At 37.4% G+C, this 18,214-nt stretch overlaps 1 protein-coding gene across 1 annotated transcript in view; it reads left to right on the top strand.

Moving 5' to 3' along the window:
- fam135a (family with sequence similarity 135 member A) overlaps positions 1 to 18,214 on the top strand; it is an 84,198-nt gene that overhangs the window by 47,474 nt on the left and 18,510 nt on the right. The window contains exon 6 of the mRNA XM_053480374.1: positions 18,002 to 18,141. Within this exon, the coding sequence (XP_053336349.1) occupies positions 18,002 to 18,141 (140 nt within the window). The remainder of the gene's footprint in view (positions 1 to 18,001; positions 18,142 to 18,214) is intronic.

Raw genomic sequence — 18,214 nt, 5'->3', positions numbered from 1 at the left:
TGATTATTCAGTGAAACAAAGGCTCAGCTGAAAAATGTTAGGCACATCAGTCACTTAACCCCCAATAAAAGGTATTTAGTTGTAATATAACAGATGCGCACTAAATACCAAACCTAAACCAGGCACAAGGATTATTAAAACAAGATAGCCCCCATACCCATTTTTTTTATAAAAATACCAAAGAAGATTATTGTGTATAGACTGATTAAAAACAATGCAATTTACGCTATTATAAGGAAAATCTCAAGTTCTTTCAGTCCAAGGATTAAAAAAGGCAACAATGTTAACTTTAGAATCTAGAATCCAGAAGATTAAAATTACACAAATTTAAATCACTAAAAGTCTCCAGAAGAGCCTCAGATTCAAGAGGTTTTTAAAGTGGGGAGAAGTGCATTTCAGTTTCTCTGAATGTATAGGTGAGAACAGCCGATTCACACCTGGGGAGGGTGGATAATTTGTATTTGAATGTTGTCTGGCATTGTAAAGCACTATAGTAAAAAAGAACAACCCAGGATTAATAGGAATTATTATACTGCATAATTATTATTTAGCACAAAAAAATTCCTCGCGCTCGGAAAAACTATGCGTGCGGTTGAGCGGTGATTAGACTTTAGGAAATTAAAGCGGAGGGGTTTTATTTAGACTATAAAAAAAATAACCTGCGTCTATTTTTAGGCGTGCCAGCTGCCACTTTTTAGTTAGAAGTTTTCAATACAAATCTTATAATGCCCACATGACATGACGGAATAAAGGCACGGCTTATTATGATCCCGGGCTTGCACCCCGCGCTATAAAATACTTAGGGTTTGTTGGGTTACAGTGGATTTTACTATGAGTGCAATGGCCATCCGTCCGCTCGCGCTGACTCTGCTCTCCGCGGATGGCCGGACTGGCCCCTCCCATCTCTCGCTCCTTTGAAGTCCCCGGGGCGCGTTCCATTTGCCCCACTTGCATGCCGCACTTCCGCGTTGTTGCACGCGTGTTGCATACACTGAGCGTAGTAAAATCCACTTTAACCCAACAAACCCCGAGTATTTTATAGCGTGGGGTGCAGGCCCGGGACCATTAGCAACGATAGCGTACCAGTCGTGTGTAATTCTGCAGTCCCGCTGCTTCGCATGTCTGAAGGGAAGGACGCCTAACTAGTGAGCGAGGAGCGATATTGATTTGGGCGCACGCCGTGACAGGCTGAAAAAACTGTTGTCAGATTAATGTGCAAAAACTATATAATAAAACTATATAAGACTACATGGCCTTTATAAGACTCAACTTTTATTTAAGCACACTCACAATAACGAAAAAACGTAATGATTTTGTAAATGTTTGAAAGCAAATAAGGTGCGCTGTTCTGTATTGTTTTTGGTGAACTTAAGCGCATCAGAAAATAAACGCAAAGTTTTTTTAAATGGTCAAAGTCAGTCTGCTTGCTTTTTTTCCGATGCATCCATAATCAAACTTCATGGAAAACTTCATGAGTGCTGATTTAGACTATGGAGTAAATTAAAGAGGAGAATCACGATGCCGAATCGAAGTCCTGAGCCCAAACCTCATTTAAATTAAATTAAATTAACAAATATTATAAGTAAAAATCCAATAGCCCATGTTTAGAAACCGTTTATAAATTCTTTCCGACATGAGTTGGCCCGGTGTTATGCGCAGAGCGCCGGGAGGTTTCCTGAATCTTCCAAATTGCTGGGCATTTTTTCTAAATAGATGCTATCTTTAATAACTGATGGAGGTTTTGAGCTGTATACACACACATTCTTGCCTAAACAACTCTTAAAACTACACCTGTGACACAATAAACAGTAATATTTCAAACATGCTGCAGGCTGATATTTGGAGAAACGAAAGAATAATGACTAAACCAGTTGTTAGGTCAAAATAACCCAACCAGGTGTTCATTTGTAAATCACATCTCATATGAGCCAACATGAGCAACCCAACAATGTGTTTAAAGTACCTAAAATAATCCAGAACTTAAATAACAATAAACAGATACAGAGATACGCTGTATAACAGTCACTATTGTATTTACTGCAACGAGCGAAAATGTCACTTTGCGCCACCTGGCGGCCATTTTACGAATGACTTTTAAATGCAACTGATTTATTTTGGCCGATGACGTTTTTACACGGTGGTGAGTGCGACGGTAATAACCATTCCAATTGATCAACTACTATATATACACACACACACACACACACACACACACACACTCACCTAAAGGATTCTATAGGATTTAACCTAATGCTGAAAGCATTCTTTACAAATGTTGGCCCATATTGATAGGATAGCATCTTGCAGTTGATGGAGATTTGTGGGATGCACATCCAGGGCACGAAGCTCCCGTTTCACCACATCCCAAAGATGCTCTATTGGGTTGAGATCTGGTGACGGTGAGGGCCATTTTAGTACAGTGAACTCATTGTCATGTTTAAGAAACCAATTTAAAATGATTCAAGCTTTGTGACATGGTGCATTATCCTGTTGGACGTAGCCATCAGAGGATGGGTACATGGTGGTCATAAAGGGATGGACATGGTCAAAAACAATGCTCAGGTAGCCCGTGATATTTAAACGATGCCCAATTGGCACTAAGGGGCCTAAAGTATGCCAAGAAAACATCCCCCACACCATTACACCACCACCAGCCTGCACAGTGGTAACAAGGCATGATGAATCCATGTTCTCATTCTGTTTACGCCAAATTCTGACTCTGCCATTTGAATGTCTCAACAGAAATCGAGACTTATCAGACCAGGCAACATTTTTCCAGTCTTCAACTGTCCAATTTTGGTGAGCTCGTGCAAATTGTAGTCTCTTTTTTCCTATTTGTAGTGGAGATGAGTGGTACCCGGTGGGGTCTTCTGCTGTTGTAGCCCATCCGTCTCAAGGTTGTGTGTGTTGTGGCTTCACAAATGCTTTGCTGCATACCTCGGTTGTAAAAAGTGGTTATTTCAGTCAAAGTTGCTTTTCTATCAGCTTGAATCAGTTGGCCGATTCTCAGCTGACCTCTAGCATCAACAACGGATTTTCGCCCACAGGACTGCCGCATACTTGATGTTTTTCCCTTTTCACACCATTCTTTGTAAACCCTAGAAATGGTTGTGCGTGAAAATCCCAGTAACAGAGCAGATTGTGAAATACTTAGACCGTCCCGTCTGGCACCAACAACCATTGCCACGCTTAAAATTGCTTAAATCACCTTTCTTTCCCATTCTGACATTCAATTTGGAGTTCAGGAGATTGTCTTGACCAGGACCACACTCCTAAATGCATTGAAGCAACTGCCATGTGATTGGTTGATTAGATAATTGCATTAATGAGAAATTGAACAAGTGTTCCTAATAATCCTTTAGGTGAGTGTGTGTGTGTGTGTATATGTATATATATATATATATATATATATATATATATATATATATAATGTGTGTGTTCCAAATTTAAACAGAGCACTACACTAAACAGTACTTCATTATCACATTAGAGATTTTCCATAAGTGATGAAAGTAATTTAATATTTTATTTGACAATTACAAAATTATTTTTGAAAATAAAAAAGTAGTAAACATCTTTTGTCACAGAATTTAAAAAATAAAAAAGCAGCTATACACTTAGGCCCTTAAGTGATTTATAATGAATGAATTGTAATAAGCTAACCTTAACTTGTATTAATTATAACAACAATGTTAACTTATAATAAATAACATCAAAACAATTATTTTGTTTTACAGACAGTGTTGAAGTAAAGTGTTTGGTCATCATAGCTAACGAATGAAGATTTAATTAAACAACAACTGTATAAAGAAATTAATCTGATTTATTTCTCACATCTGGGACATATAGTAAATATAAACATTAAGACATACACAGCTTGTTCCAGCTTAGAGGTTTTTGGCTAAAAATACCAGTCTATCCACCATTGCAGGCTTGAGGCTTGAATGGGGGCAAGCGGTTATGTTGTCTTTTTCACTGAAAACCCTCTCTGATGGGGAACTTGTAGTGGGATTAGAAATATATTTGCGGGCAAGCTTGGCAATATGTGGAAAGCTTACTCTGTTTCCTCTGATTTTGCTCTTTGTCTATAAAAGGTGTTATCAGGGAGTTGCTTACACAGCATCCTTATGGGTCACAGAGGGATAACTCTTTGCTGCAGCTCTGCTCAGTTTTAAAAAACTTCTCAAAGATTCCTTGTATATTTTTGCCTGAGATGTTTTAGTACTTTGGTTCTCCACCTCAGTGGTATCTCCTTGGTACAGTATTGCCATCTGGCATTCCTCAAAGAATGCAATGGCAAAAAAATATGTAGGCCTTTTGGAATTTCATGTTTTTCTGCAAAAAAAGCTTTTGAGTGGTTTTTAATCAGTCAAGGTAGCTCTAGTACACACCTCCAAACTCATTTTATTTAAAAGACTCCAGGTATGCTAACCCCTGACCCCAATGTGCTTTTTTAAGATAATTACGTCAAGTATTCTAATACTTTTTCCACTAGCACTGGGTTTTTTATGGTTGTTCTGAATTAAGGCAAATTAAAAGGCAAGTATTCAAATACTTGCCTTTTAATTTGCCTTCATTCAGAACAACCATAAAAAAATGATTTTTTTATGGTTGTTCTAAATAAAGGCAAATTAATGCAGAAAACTATAAAATTCCAAAATATTTACATACTTTTTCTTGCCATTGTAAAGTTTGTGAATTATTAGTGTAGCTTTAACTCCTTTACCTCGTCAAAACCCAAATACTGTATAGGGACATATTTATTTATTTATTTTGTAAACAAATGTAAAATGTAAAATTTTAAGGAAAAAAATATCTTTTAAAAAATAAGCCTAAATTACATACTTAAATGACTAAATTTTTTTTTTTTTTTTATATATATAAATTACTGAGCTTGGGAAAATGTTTATCATTTCATGTCTTGGAATAACAATAGCAACAGTTGTAAAAATGCATGGGCATGACTTGCCAATTGCAAGACACTGCTTGTGGCAAAAGCACAGCAGCCTGGTCCATTTTTTAAGCACAACAGCCTTTATCACGTTCACCATTCTCTTATCCAGACCCCAAGCAGCCAATGCTTCTCTCATTGCAATTTCATTGCTTGTATGCTTGTTGTGGACCACAGGTCTATTGTTGCTTTATAATATTTCATATGTGATAGCTCAGTTTCCGTTCTGTGATGGTAACTTGAGAAAAATGATTGTGATAGTATAACATAACACTGTAATTGTCAAGTAACTGAAATTTAAAACGCTGTTTGGTAACTGTGTTAATTTAGGCCATTTTCGCAAGATAAAAATTTAATCGCAGTTATTATAATACAGTAAATGTCAATAGCACTGGTTCTGATTTTTCATGTTTGTTGTATAAAGTACTCATATGTGGAAGTTACCATTACTGTAGTATTTCTTCAATACAATATATTATGACTTTTATGACTTAAAGAGCTTGCCGCATTTGCAGCTGTTTGCAAAATGTCCCTTTGGGCCACCTGGTGGTCATTTTATGAATGACCTTAAAATGTGACTGATGTATTTTAGCCACTGTTGTTTTGCTGTGGGGGTAAGCGCGGCAGTAATAGCCATTCTGGTTTCCTCACGCCCCCTGCCATGTGACTATTGTGCATGGGCACATCGCAATGCCAATGCTGAAACCTGGTCTTATTATAAATGATCAGTGAGACGTTCAAAGATCTGTAGTTCAGTGTTGTAGTAAGATACCAGGTCATTGGGTGCAGACTGCATAGAAGGTTGTTTATTGCAGTGATCAAAAGGGATAGAAAGATATATATTTTTTTAAGTTTCTGAAGGTCATTGAGTGCTGCTGAGGATATTTGAATAGTGGAACTCTAACAGTGAATGAGATTAATTTATGGTTGGAAATAGACATCTTGGATGCAGCACAGTTAAAAGGTGTTATACCTTTTACACCTGTATGTTGTGGCCTTTTGAGTGAGTAGCAAAGTCATTGGGCCACCGAGGCATGGCATAAAGTCCTTTGTGAGCACATTTATATAGTCATACGCATGTTAAAGTCACCGAGTAAGATAAGATGCTGATGGAGGTTGTTCATGATGCTGATGGAGGTGGTGGTACAGTGAAGTTGGCTGTGGCTGAAGAGCCTTAATTGCCATGTACTGAAGCAGTAAAACTGCTACATATAGCATTGGAGTCCAGATGATTGTGCCATAATGTATGAATTTAAACATCCACATGTTCCTTGAGCTTCGGTAGCAGGAGCAAGAAATACACCCAAATAAGGTAACAATTTCATAAAATTTAATTTGTATTGCACTTTTTTAATAATGGTTATTATCACAAAGCAGAATTTTAAAAAAAAGGAGGAAATTTTTCAGAAATGTGTATGAAATGTGAGAAAATGTGTATGAATTGAAATTAGGAGATTGTCCCTGCCAAGCAAGCTGAGGGCAACAGTGCCAAGAAAAAAGTCCCTTAGATGGCAATAAAAGAAAAAATTGAGGGGAACCAAACTCAACAGGTAACAGTAGCAGCAACAAAAATAACAACACCCTCTTCTAGGAACATCAGCAGCCAGACACGCTAGCATTAACTTTTTAACATAACTGGAATTTTTTTTAAAGGGCATCACCAAACGAATACATTTACTCAAATCAATGTCAGGTGAGCAGCAAGACAAGGAATCCTTTACACCCTAGGTTGGGACCAGAGTCCACGCCTTTCAGCTCAAGCCTGCACGCTTCAAATGCCTCCGTTTCCGATAACTCCCCAATCAATTCCTCCTTGATTATCTGAATTTTTTTTTTAGGTCTCTCAAAACATTAATGTGAAAAAAAAATCGGTGATCTTATTTCTTCTACAAAAATTAAATACGGTGGAACCTTGGATTGCGAGTAACTTGGCCAATGAGCGTGTAAGGATTTCTTGAATTTTGGTAGACCTCCTTTTGTCTACTCAGTGCCCAGTCTATATTTTGTCTGTCCCGCCTGGTACCAGGAAACCCCTCAATGATACACACAAGTCAGTGCTCAGTGAGACGTTCAAAGTTTATTGTGGGAGACAGGAGTATATATACGCACACACACATAACCAAAGAAAAGGTGGATGCAGAAGTGTTTACATCCGGTCTGGAATGTTTCTAAAAGATAAGGTGAAGAAGAACATAAATTTAGGAGTAGCTCTGCATTTACGAGCGTTTAACAGTTTTACGACCTTTAACATAAACTACTATAGAATGTGTTTATTAAAAGTGCAGCTCGTGTCGTGAGAAAAGGGAGAAAAACACTCTGTTCTCACGCACATAGAATATCATAAAACGCACTTAAAATCAATTATTTCCTATAATTCCCCCCTTTTATTCATAAGAAACATCATTGAATAAAACTCAGAGCTTTCCAGAAGTTGCCCGCAGATAATAGGTCATCAGACGCGGCGCAGGAACATCTCATACAAACTCATACAACAGATTTGCACACAACGAAGAATTTACAGAAATATGACAAGTTAAGTGCAAACTTGTGTGTGTAAAAAATTACACAATGGCACGCCCAATCTGCACTCATCCACCTCACGAGGCGCTAAGACACCACCAGGAATGGCACACTAATAGCAGAAGTGGAATTGTCCAGTGGCAATCCAAGGCGATCCCTCTGTGTCACATCGCGGGTTGAACATCACTGCAGCAGGTCTTTATTCTAGGAAACAAAAATCACAGAGACAGAAAGATAATAATGCATTTATTCATCTTTTGGTTTCATGCCGACAGGACATCTCTTTAGCCTAGTAGCATGGATCCACTGTGGAAAAAGATCAGTTAAGACAGCAGTACGAGCGATTATTTCTGCTGGTCCGTCATATTTACAATCTCCCAGTTTTCTGGGGGTCAAAGATTTTATCAGAACAGTATCTCCCACATTAAAAGGATGTGTGGGTTTTGTTGAGGGTATTGAAGTCTCATCAGCAATTCGTTTACAATGTTTAGTTAGAGTATCTATTAGAGCAGCAGAATATTCAGCAATATGTACAACAAGGTCAGTTGTTCCTATCGCGGGTTTACCTTTCCTCCATGGCACGGGAAATGGTCTGCCAAATATAATTTCATGTGGTGACATGTGCACGTCTTTTCTTGCTGTCATTCTCATTTCAGCTAGAACAGCAGGTAACAGATCAACCCAGTTTTTACTCCCCATAGTTTGCACTGCTTTAGTAAATTTTTCTTTCAGTGTCCTATTTGTTCCTTCTACAATACCTGGTGACTGTGGATAATAAGGAATGTGAAAATACCTGGGCGATGTGACATAAATGTGACAGTAGGCCTGGGCGATAAAACGATAACGATATGTATCGCGATAGACACGTGATCGATATCAATTAAAAAAAATGTGTTTAATGAGCACTCTTTCCGTGACCGGCACTAGGACCCTGAAGTAGTACGGTCGCGATTCAGGAAGCATAAAAGGAGACAAGATGCCGCTTCACATCGCTCAGTCTGCCCATGCTGTTTCCGAGGCTTCGCTGGATCCTATGAGAGTACTCTCAATTTTGGGGCTAATTCCTGATTGAGTGTGAGTTGCTAGAACGCGGAATTGTGTAAACTCTTGCTCTCGTGGTTATCCTGCCTGTTCGCGCTATTTCTGCGTTTCGGTTTACCGTCCACGCTACAAGAGCAGACAAAGCACTCTATGCGCATGCAATATCTCCCCTTCTCGCTCAACGTGTTCTCCGCGCATGCCCGGCTTCTTGATTCTGTGCGCGCTCAACTGTCTGCAACATTGAACTGACTGGTCACTTAACACAACGGCACTCTACAAGAAAGGACGGAGTTGGTTGTATTTTCTTCGAAGGCTCAGGTCTTTTAACGTCTGTAACACCATTCTGCGGATGTTCTATGAAACCGTTGTGGCGATTGTCATTTTCTATGCTGTGGTCTGTTGGGGTGGTAACATTAAGGTGTCTGATAAGAACAAACTGGACAAGTCAATTAAAAAGGCCGGATCTGTGCTAGGCATGGAGCTTGACTCTGTGGATGTAGTAGCAAAGAGGAGGATTCTATCCAAAGTACAATCCATTTTGAACAATCCTTCCCACCCGCTATACAGTTTCTTTGCTGAACAGAGGAGCAGTTTCAGCCAGAGACTGATTACTATCAAGTGTTCCACAGAGCGCCACAGAAGATCCTTTCTCCCAACGGCCATAAAAATTTACAACTCTTCCCTGTAACTCATACACACATGTATGTGGATTTTTCACTAACTGGTACACAACAGGACATTACCACTTACCATATTAATAATATAATTACTGCAATACTACCTTCCAATAAAATATGTAATACAAGATTACATACAATAATACAATATTACATAAACAATACTAGATTACTGTGCAATACTTACAAGTGGCCCTGAGTCATATTCTTATGGTACTTACTGTTTTGAGAACTTTTTTTTTTTTTTTTTTTTAAGATTATTATTATTATTATTTATTACCTTTATTCTTTATTACCTTTCTTAGTTAACAACTGTGAGCACCTGTAACCGAGCATAAGCAATTTCCCTCTGGGATTAATAAAGTTATTTGAATCTTGAATTTCTTTTATACAACATGTCTTCAGTGATTATTTAATTACTTATTTATGTATTTTATTTAATTAAGTATTAGAAATACTTAATTGATTAGAAATACTTAATTGGAAAGTTTATTGGAAACCAACCTAATTCAATAAAATACAGGCTTGCATTATTTTATTTTTTGGATCTGATGTAGTTGTTTCTCTACTGCATCAGACTTTCATAATAATAACAGAAAAAAAACACATGCCATAGTTTTGTCCTTTGTGGCAGTAGCCAGTTTTGGTGTAACAAGTTTTACATTTTGCTGCCAATTATAAAATGTAATCTGTGTATTAAGAGGCTACATCCCATTAAGCTGATCTGATGTGTGTTGGTCTGCCTGACCCCTCTTTTTTTGGAATAATTTTAAGTTACTGCCTTATTTGGGAAAGATGGTCTACAGTAGCTTTAAGTTCAAATTTTCTAAAATAAACACTCTGTGGTTCTTCAAGATCTTGACTGTAGCCTATTTCTACAGTTTTCTTTTTTCAATATAGTTAATTTATAGTTAGTTTCATTTCTACAAATGGTGCAAACTCTGCTAGATTATAGATAAGATTCCAATTCCCCTGCCATTCTGTGATCGGCAATCGGCAGATCATGATCTTGGTGATCGGTAATCGGTGATCGGCCCCAAAAATGCTAATCGGAGCATCTCTACCCGTGACAGTTGCATTAACAAAGGCACTCGCTCTCTGGTAACCTAGCAACGTAGGGAGTGATACGCTAATGCCAATCATGTAACAGTGTCATGTTTGGTTGCGCCATATTGTTGTCTCATGCTGGTCTGCTGGATTCCTCTTCATAAACAGAAAATGCACTTTGCACTATTTTATTACACTTTTTTAAGCATTTCTTACATTTTCTTTCATTTTGCACCTTAAATGTTAAGAGATATTTGTTAACACTGTGACTTTAGACTTATGTTTACATTTTAATTATTTGAGTTTTCCATGGTTATTGACATTTCTGTCTTAATAACTGAGGGGACTATGATCAGAGGAAAGTTAAGTTTAAAATAAAAATGTTTAAATGTAATATATTTTTCTCCTGCTCCTTATTTTAAATGGGTCATAAAAAATATAAATAATTATTGATATCGACCGATATGAAACACTGATATCGTGATACCGTTTTCAGCCATATCGCCCAGCCCTACAGGACAGTGAACGATATGTACACTAATTCTGTGTTACCTGAGATGTAAAAGGTGTTCCGTTATCTGAGTCAATAGCATGAGGCACGCCATAACGAGATATTTTTTCTTTCGCTAAGACTCGGGTCACCACCTTTGCATTCTCTCGAGCACGGGAAAGCTTCCACCCACCTAGAAAACTTGTCTACCAAAACCAGAAGATATTTGAACCTATTCCGTGCACAAACTGAGCATCTAGATATTAATGAATCAATTGTTCCAAACATGTTGGCTATGCAAAAGAGTTTTTTTATATCGTCCTCAACCCCCCTTTGTGCGCGATGTGTAATACCATTGAACTCGCGCACAAGGAACGGAAGACAATGAGATGGCAGGCACAAACGACCATGACCATCAGCACAATACCATAAACCATCAGAAGCAACGTAGGCACCTTGAGCTTGCCAAAAAGAGGAATCATTCAGTGTGGCTGAAGCTTGTAAAGACAAATCTACATCAGGAATCAAAGAGCTAGCAAGAAAAGATGTATTGTTTAGATCATAATCAGAGTCAGGAAAGAAAATCTGTTTTCGGGCTGCTTCTTTAGCAACAATCAGCTAGCAAATTACCTCGCACTTCCATAGAGTTGTTATTGATGTAGAAGACATATCAGGACGTATACTAGTGGAGTGAACAATCTTTGAGCAGCAGTCATAATCTGTTTCTACTAGCGTGTCGTCCTGTGCATTGATCAAGCGCGCCAGAGCATATCCGAGGATGTCAAAAGAAGAGATGGATTTTATCTCTAAGTTACCTATAGAACAAAGCATAATCTCATACCCAGACCTAAGCCTTCATATGATGTGTTTGAAGGTTCTGTAGCACTTGTTTAATCTGATGTGGAGAATACAAAATTAAAGATGAGAGAGAACAATTTTCTACCATCACCGCACAGGTAGTCACAGCCCTGAGACAGGCGGGCAAACCTTGTGCCATAGCATCTAAAGTTTTAGATAAGAAAGCACATGGTCTCACCCAGGCGAAGCAGCGGACACCAGTAGATCATCCGCGTAAGATAGGACAACAGAATCAGTGGGGAGAGTTAGATCACCAAGTGCATCTCTTACTACAGCCGAAAAAACATTGGGCTAGTCAATTAACCCTGCAGAAGATGAGACCAGGTAAACTGACGCCCCTGTGGGTGAAGGTTAACAATGGCTGTCTATGCCCTTCCACAGGAACACTGAAGAAGGCAGAGCAAAGGTCAATAACAGAAAAATGCGAATAATGACAAGGTATAGAGGAAATAATGGACAGCACACCAGGCACGACAGGTGCAACAGGGATAATTGTCATTTCTTTTTCTTAGATCTTGTGTAAATCTCCACATACCAGCACCCTGCTTGAGCAGTGAGCTTAAAATTTCATCTATTCCCGAGGTCTTGGCCTCAAAGAGTGGATATTGTTTGATGTTCACAGGTTGCAAGTGTTTTAATTTACGTAGCTTTATAAGGCACACATGAACTAACCCCACCTTATCCTTATGTTCAGCCCACAGACTTCTTGGCACACATTTAAGGGCAGCAGGAAGAGAGCTATTCTGTGAATAAAGGAAACAATTACTTACACACATATTTGTGAGGTAGGAGAAAGGAACTGAATCAGACACTACAACGGTGAGTTTCGCGCCAGAAAAAGTCATGGATATGTGTAATCTGCTCATCAAATCACGACCTAGCAGATTAAAAAGACAATTAGACAGACAGACAAAATGGTGTGAGAGTTTATACTTTTATTCGAAAGTGGAATCTCATAATCACGATCCAAAGAAGACATTCTAGCTCCTGTATCCACCAAGAAAGAGAATACGGAACCATCTATATAAAATTCTATAAAGGGCAACTCGAACCTGAGATCACTCGAAAGTATTTCTTGAATTTTGGTAGACCTTCTTTTGTCTACTCAGTGCTCAGCCTCTATTCTGTCTGTCCCACCTGGATCCAGGGAACCGATCAATGATACACACAAGTCAGTGCTCAGTGAGATGTTCAAAGTTTATTGTACAGAGCGTTTTTCAAGACGAGCAAAATTTTAAAATAAACTTTAACTTAATAAACGAGCAAGATCTTGACATACACTTGAGTGGCACACAAAGTAACCACAACAGTATTACTTATCTTAGGTCTATGTTTCAAGTACACACACTTTTTCTGTTTAACGCCACATGATCACAACTCAAACAACAACAAAATGTTCACGTCATTCAATAAACTTAGTCATAAAGTAGAGTAGCGGGAGAAAGATTTCTCCAATAGCAATACTTTAAATCCCTAACAAAATCAAAGATTAATATAACCAATAACCTGCTATGTCCTACTAAATCAACTAGAAGAGATAGTGAAAATTAAAAACTTAAGCACACTATTATTTAAAAAACGTAGCAAATACAACAACATTGCAGAAAACTGTAGAAAATGATTTTTTACATGCAGAATGCAGATTTTATGTTCATGGAAGTATTTACTGCATTAAACTGTGATGGAATACTATAGAAACCAAAGTTTCTATGTGTGTATACTTTGATGTTAAGGGGTATAGGAAATAAAATAAAGATTATCCAAATTAGTGAGGTCAGGACTGCACTGTGATGTACCCATGACTTGCATGTCTTGTAAATGATTTTATCTGGGGTGGCACACAGCATTATAAGCAATTCATAAGTGTCATAGGCTTTTATTTACAATTACATGAAGTTTATGGAAAGAGTCAATATTTGCAGTGATATCCTCTCTTTTACCAGATCTCTGCAGTTTACTCTGTAGTTTGTCAGAATTTGTGGGTTTTTTTTGTTTTGTTTTTTTGTCCTCTTGAGGATTGACTCAAGTTCTCAATGAGATGTAGGTCTGGAGAGTTTTACTTTTGATGTTTTGTTCCCTGTGAGCCACTTAGTTACTGTATCACTTTTGCCTTATGGCAAGGTGCTATATTACCTTGGAAAAGGCATTGTTTGTCATCAAACTGTTCTTGGATGGTTGGAAGAAGTTGCTCTTGAAGGATATTTTTGTTTCATTCTTTATTAATGGCTGTGGCTCTCTCTTGGCTAAGAAGCAATCCCACAATTAAATTCTCAGGATGCTTTACTGTTGGCATTACACAAGATTAATGGTAGCACTCACTTTCATACAAGGGCAGCAAAGAATTTCCGACAACTCCAAGCATTGATTATACAAGAATAGGCTGCCATCAGTCAGTATGTGGCCCAGAATTGATTAACAGCATGCCCAGGCAAATTGCAGAGGTCTCAAAAATGATAAGGTAACACTGCAAATATTGACTCTTTGCATAAACTGAATATAATTGTCAATAAAACTCTGACACTTATGAAATACTTGTAACTATACTTCAGTATACCATAAGGATGTCTGATGAAAAAAAAGCTGCAGAGTTAGTGAAAATGAATGATTGTGTCATTCTCAAAACTTTTAAGGTGCAAGATCCGGGCATCACAAATTCTGCACAGACAATTTATTGAGCAAAAAGTAGTGTGCAAACTTGATTCTAAGCCCGTTTTTACTAAGCGTCTCACAATCACGCCTAGGAATTGCACTTAAAGTTAATTTAGGACTTAATATTACCTGCTTCAGAGAAGGACATAAGAGTTCCTCCTGGACCAAGGTGCTACTTACATACAACATAAATTAATAAAACTAACTAGCTATCAAGACACCTAATTAGATGACTAACTGAGACAAAACAAATTAACGCCACAAATTAACAAAAACTAATTACTATAAAAAAAGGTAGCAAAAGCCAACATAAAGTGCACATGCAAATGTGCAAACAAGCAACAAAATGACAATGTAAAAAACCGGGTTTAGTCACAATATACATTTGTTTTCTGTTGGAAAGACGGTGGTTAAAAACAATAATTTTGGAAGTATGAATATCTTGATAGTTTCTACTTGCATTCAGAGCACATGTTATTAAAAATAAGCATATTTAATTTTACAAATTATTACTTGCCTAACAGTGGATCAAGGTTATGAACCATCTAGACAGTTTCTGTTTTATTTATTTTTAGTTTAGCTCTGGCAATGTTGTCAGAACTTGTGAAATTTATAATGTCAAGCTCTTTTGGAGTTTAAATTAAAATGATTGCTGCAGGCAGGCATATGCAGGCATGTTGTTTTAATTAGTTCATTAGTGGGGCCGAAAAGTGTAAAATAAAATAACAAATTCAAAAATAAAATAACAAAACCGAAAACTAAATAACAAATTAAAAAACATAATAAAATCAAAAACAAAATTAAACAGTAGATTGGACTAGACACTTGCCACACAAGATTAGCAGTTAAAATGTTCATTCGCCAACAACACATGGGCATGTTGATTTTTACTGCTAGTTGAACGAGATATATCAATCAAAAGATATACAGGAAGTACTGCAACTTCACAGACTTTTAAATGCTGAAGTGACGGATGTCTTGTCCATTTAGTGATAAAAATTTAATTTGCAAACTATACCTACCTATTCCGCTTTGACTGAGTTGTCATTGTGTTTTTTTATTTAGTAAATTGTTTTTGGATGTCATTGTGTCTAATTTGTTAATTTGTTTTTTTCGTTTTTTATGTTGTTTTTGGTTTTATGTTTTTGAATTTGTTACTTTAATTTTTTTTGTTTTTATGTTTTTGAATTTGTTTTGTTTTTTTATTTTGTTTTAAATTTTATATTCTGTTCTCTGTTTTATTTAATTATTTATTTATTTACTTCTCGGCCAACGTAGTTCAAATTCCCTATATTCTTACATCATTTTTGATTCCGTTTAAAAGACGTCTGATTGTAAAAAACAATAGTCAATGGACAGCCCTGATCTCTTGCATTGACTTGAAAAGGGAAGTCAGTCCTCTGGTTCTGAGTCAGAAATCTTAGGTACCAGTGGTGCTGACCAGCTACATCAACAAGTGTACCCATAACATCACTGTCTAAAAGATCATCATCTTACTCTCCAGTCAGAACAATGGATTAGCTTGTCTGCCTTCAAATTAATCTGAATTTACGTAACATTCTATTCCTAATCGTTTAAATATGATGTTGGGCCACCGTTTGCCACTATAACAGCTTTACAGTAGCTCTTCTGGAAAGGCTTTCCACAAGGTGTAATTAACAGATAGATAGATAGATAAATAAATAAGATAGATAATAGATAGATGCATAAATTTGATAGATGGATATATAGGTAGGTAGATAGATAGGGTAATTGTATTGCTACAGCAGCCGTTTTTACAGAATATACAGTACAACAAATGGGCAGTAAGCAATAATTGCAATGAAGAAGAAAAAAAAAGTTATAATTTGGGTGCAATAATGGACACTGTTAGCAATTTCACATGCATTAAAGAGGTAGAAAAATCCTATCAAGTAATATTTAAATATGAAAATACTGCTTCTATGTACACATGCATGATGATTGTGTATATATAGGTGGGAATTAAACTGTACATAAGGTGCACCAGCAAGTAGTAATGGAGAGAATGCACTAGCAACAGATTAATAAAATATCTGGAACATCTTGCTGCAGACATTAAAGTACCCAGAGTTTCCTTAAAAGGTAGAGTCTGCCTTGTTCTTTTCTGTAGACAGCATTTGTGTTGCTTATCCAGTCCACTCTGTTCTCCACCACCTTTATCTCCTCACCCAGAATGTGGACTGTGTTTGAGGTAGACTTGGTCCTCCTGAGATCCACCACCATCTCCTTAGTCTTGGTCACATTCAGGATGAGATGGTTCCTCTCACACCAGTTCACACAGCTGTCTACAAGGCCTCTATTGTTTCCTGACCACCATTAACAAACTCCACAACCGCAGAGTCGTCCGAGAACTTTTGCAAATGATAGGTTTCTGAGTTGTACTGAAAGTCTGAAGTAATTAATGTAAAAAGGAAAGGAGAGATTACTGTCCCCTGCGCCAGTAATACAGTACTGCTCATCACCTTTCTGACAAACATTCCCGTAACCTTCAACTGTGGTGTGTCCGTCAGATATTTGGTGATCCAGGAGGTTGTGGGGGTATTGCATGCATCTTTTCCAGTTTCTCATGTAGCAGTGCAGGTTGAATTGTGTTAAAAGGCACTGGAAAAATCATAGAACATGATTCTCACAGTGCTACCTGCTTTATCCAAGTGGGAAAAAGTTTGCTGAAGAACCAACATCCACACCAACCTAAGGGTAGTAGGCAAACTGTAGGGTCTAGGAAGGTGTTAACCTGAGGTCTCGGATAAACCACCACCATTCTCTCCAAAACCTTCATTAAGTGGGATGTAAGGGCAACTGATCTGTAGTCATTTAGAGTAGAAGGGGATTCCTTTTTTGGGACTGGAACAAGGCAGGTTGTCTTAAAGTGGGAATCTTCTTCGGAGTCAGTCTTAGTCATCTTCAACCTGCTCCCACAAAGTTGGGAGCATTAAGTTGTCCAAAATGTCTTGGTATGCTGAAGCATTAAAAGTTCCCTTCACTGGAACTAAGGGGCAGAGCCCAACTCCTGAAAAAACAATTCCACATCTCAATCCCCTCCACCAAATATATGACTTGGCACAATGCATTACCCTGGAAACCGCTAGACCCAGACTCGGTAATCAGATTGCCAGACAGAGAAGATCGACATTTGTTACTCCAAAGAACACATCTCCACTGCTCTAGTGTCCAGTGGTGGCTTGATCTACATCATTGCATCTGATGCTTTTCATTGTAGTTGATGGAAGGCTTGAATGCAGCTGCTCTGCTAGGGAAATCCATTCCATGAAGTTCTGTACAGGCCACATGAAGTTTGGAGGTCAGTAGTGATTGACCCTGCAGAAATTTGGCAACTTCGAGTTGCTGTTGTGCTGCACTTTCTTTTCTGTATCCCCAGTTTGTTTGCATGTTGGAAATTAAAGCTGTCAAATGAATTTTACAACAATTCTTTTTGACATTTTAACTTTTATGACCAAGTGGTGCCCAAAAAAAATTGAATGATGTTTGCATAGTTAAATATTTCTGAGAACAAATTTTCAGTTGTTCTTGACTAACAGGTGTGACCGGCATTATTAATGTAACAGTTACAGTGCAATAGAGCCAAAAAATTCAAAGAAAAAAAAACAGAAGAATAAAACAAACTTTAGGAAAAATTTAAGAGTTGCATGAATCCTGCTTGTTTAAGAGTTAGAAAGCATTTAAAATAATCCTATTCAAAAATATATATACGTCATAGCTTGTTCAGTGTTGTACTTCATTTTTTAGGTTCAAATATGGACATTCCTGCATCAGTGCAAGATGATGTCATCTACAGCAAAACCTTTCAGATTCTCTACAAGAATGAGGAAATAGTAGTTAACGATGTTCTTATATTTAAGGTGATGATGTTACTAGATGAGAAGAAGGTGAGATTTATCTTATTTATATAGGTTTCCTTTAAGGCAAATGACAATGTATATTTATTTGTGAATATGATAA

Source organism: Clarias gariepinus, chromosome 20 (assembly GCF_024256425.1).
Source record: "Clarias gariepinus isolate MV-2021 ecotype Netherlands chromosome 20, CGAR_prim_01v2, whole genome shotgun sequence".
Lineage (NCBI taxonomy): Eukaryota > Metazoa > Chordata > Actinopteri > Siluriformes > Clariidae > Clarias > Clarias gariepinus.
Note: the sequence above shows the minus strand (reverse complement) of the source record. Positions and strands in the feature narration are given on the sequence as shown.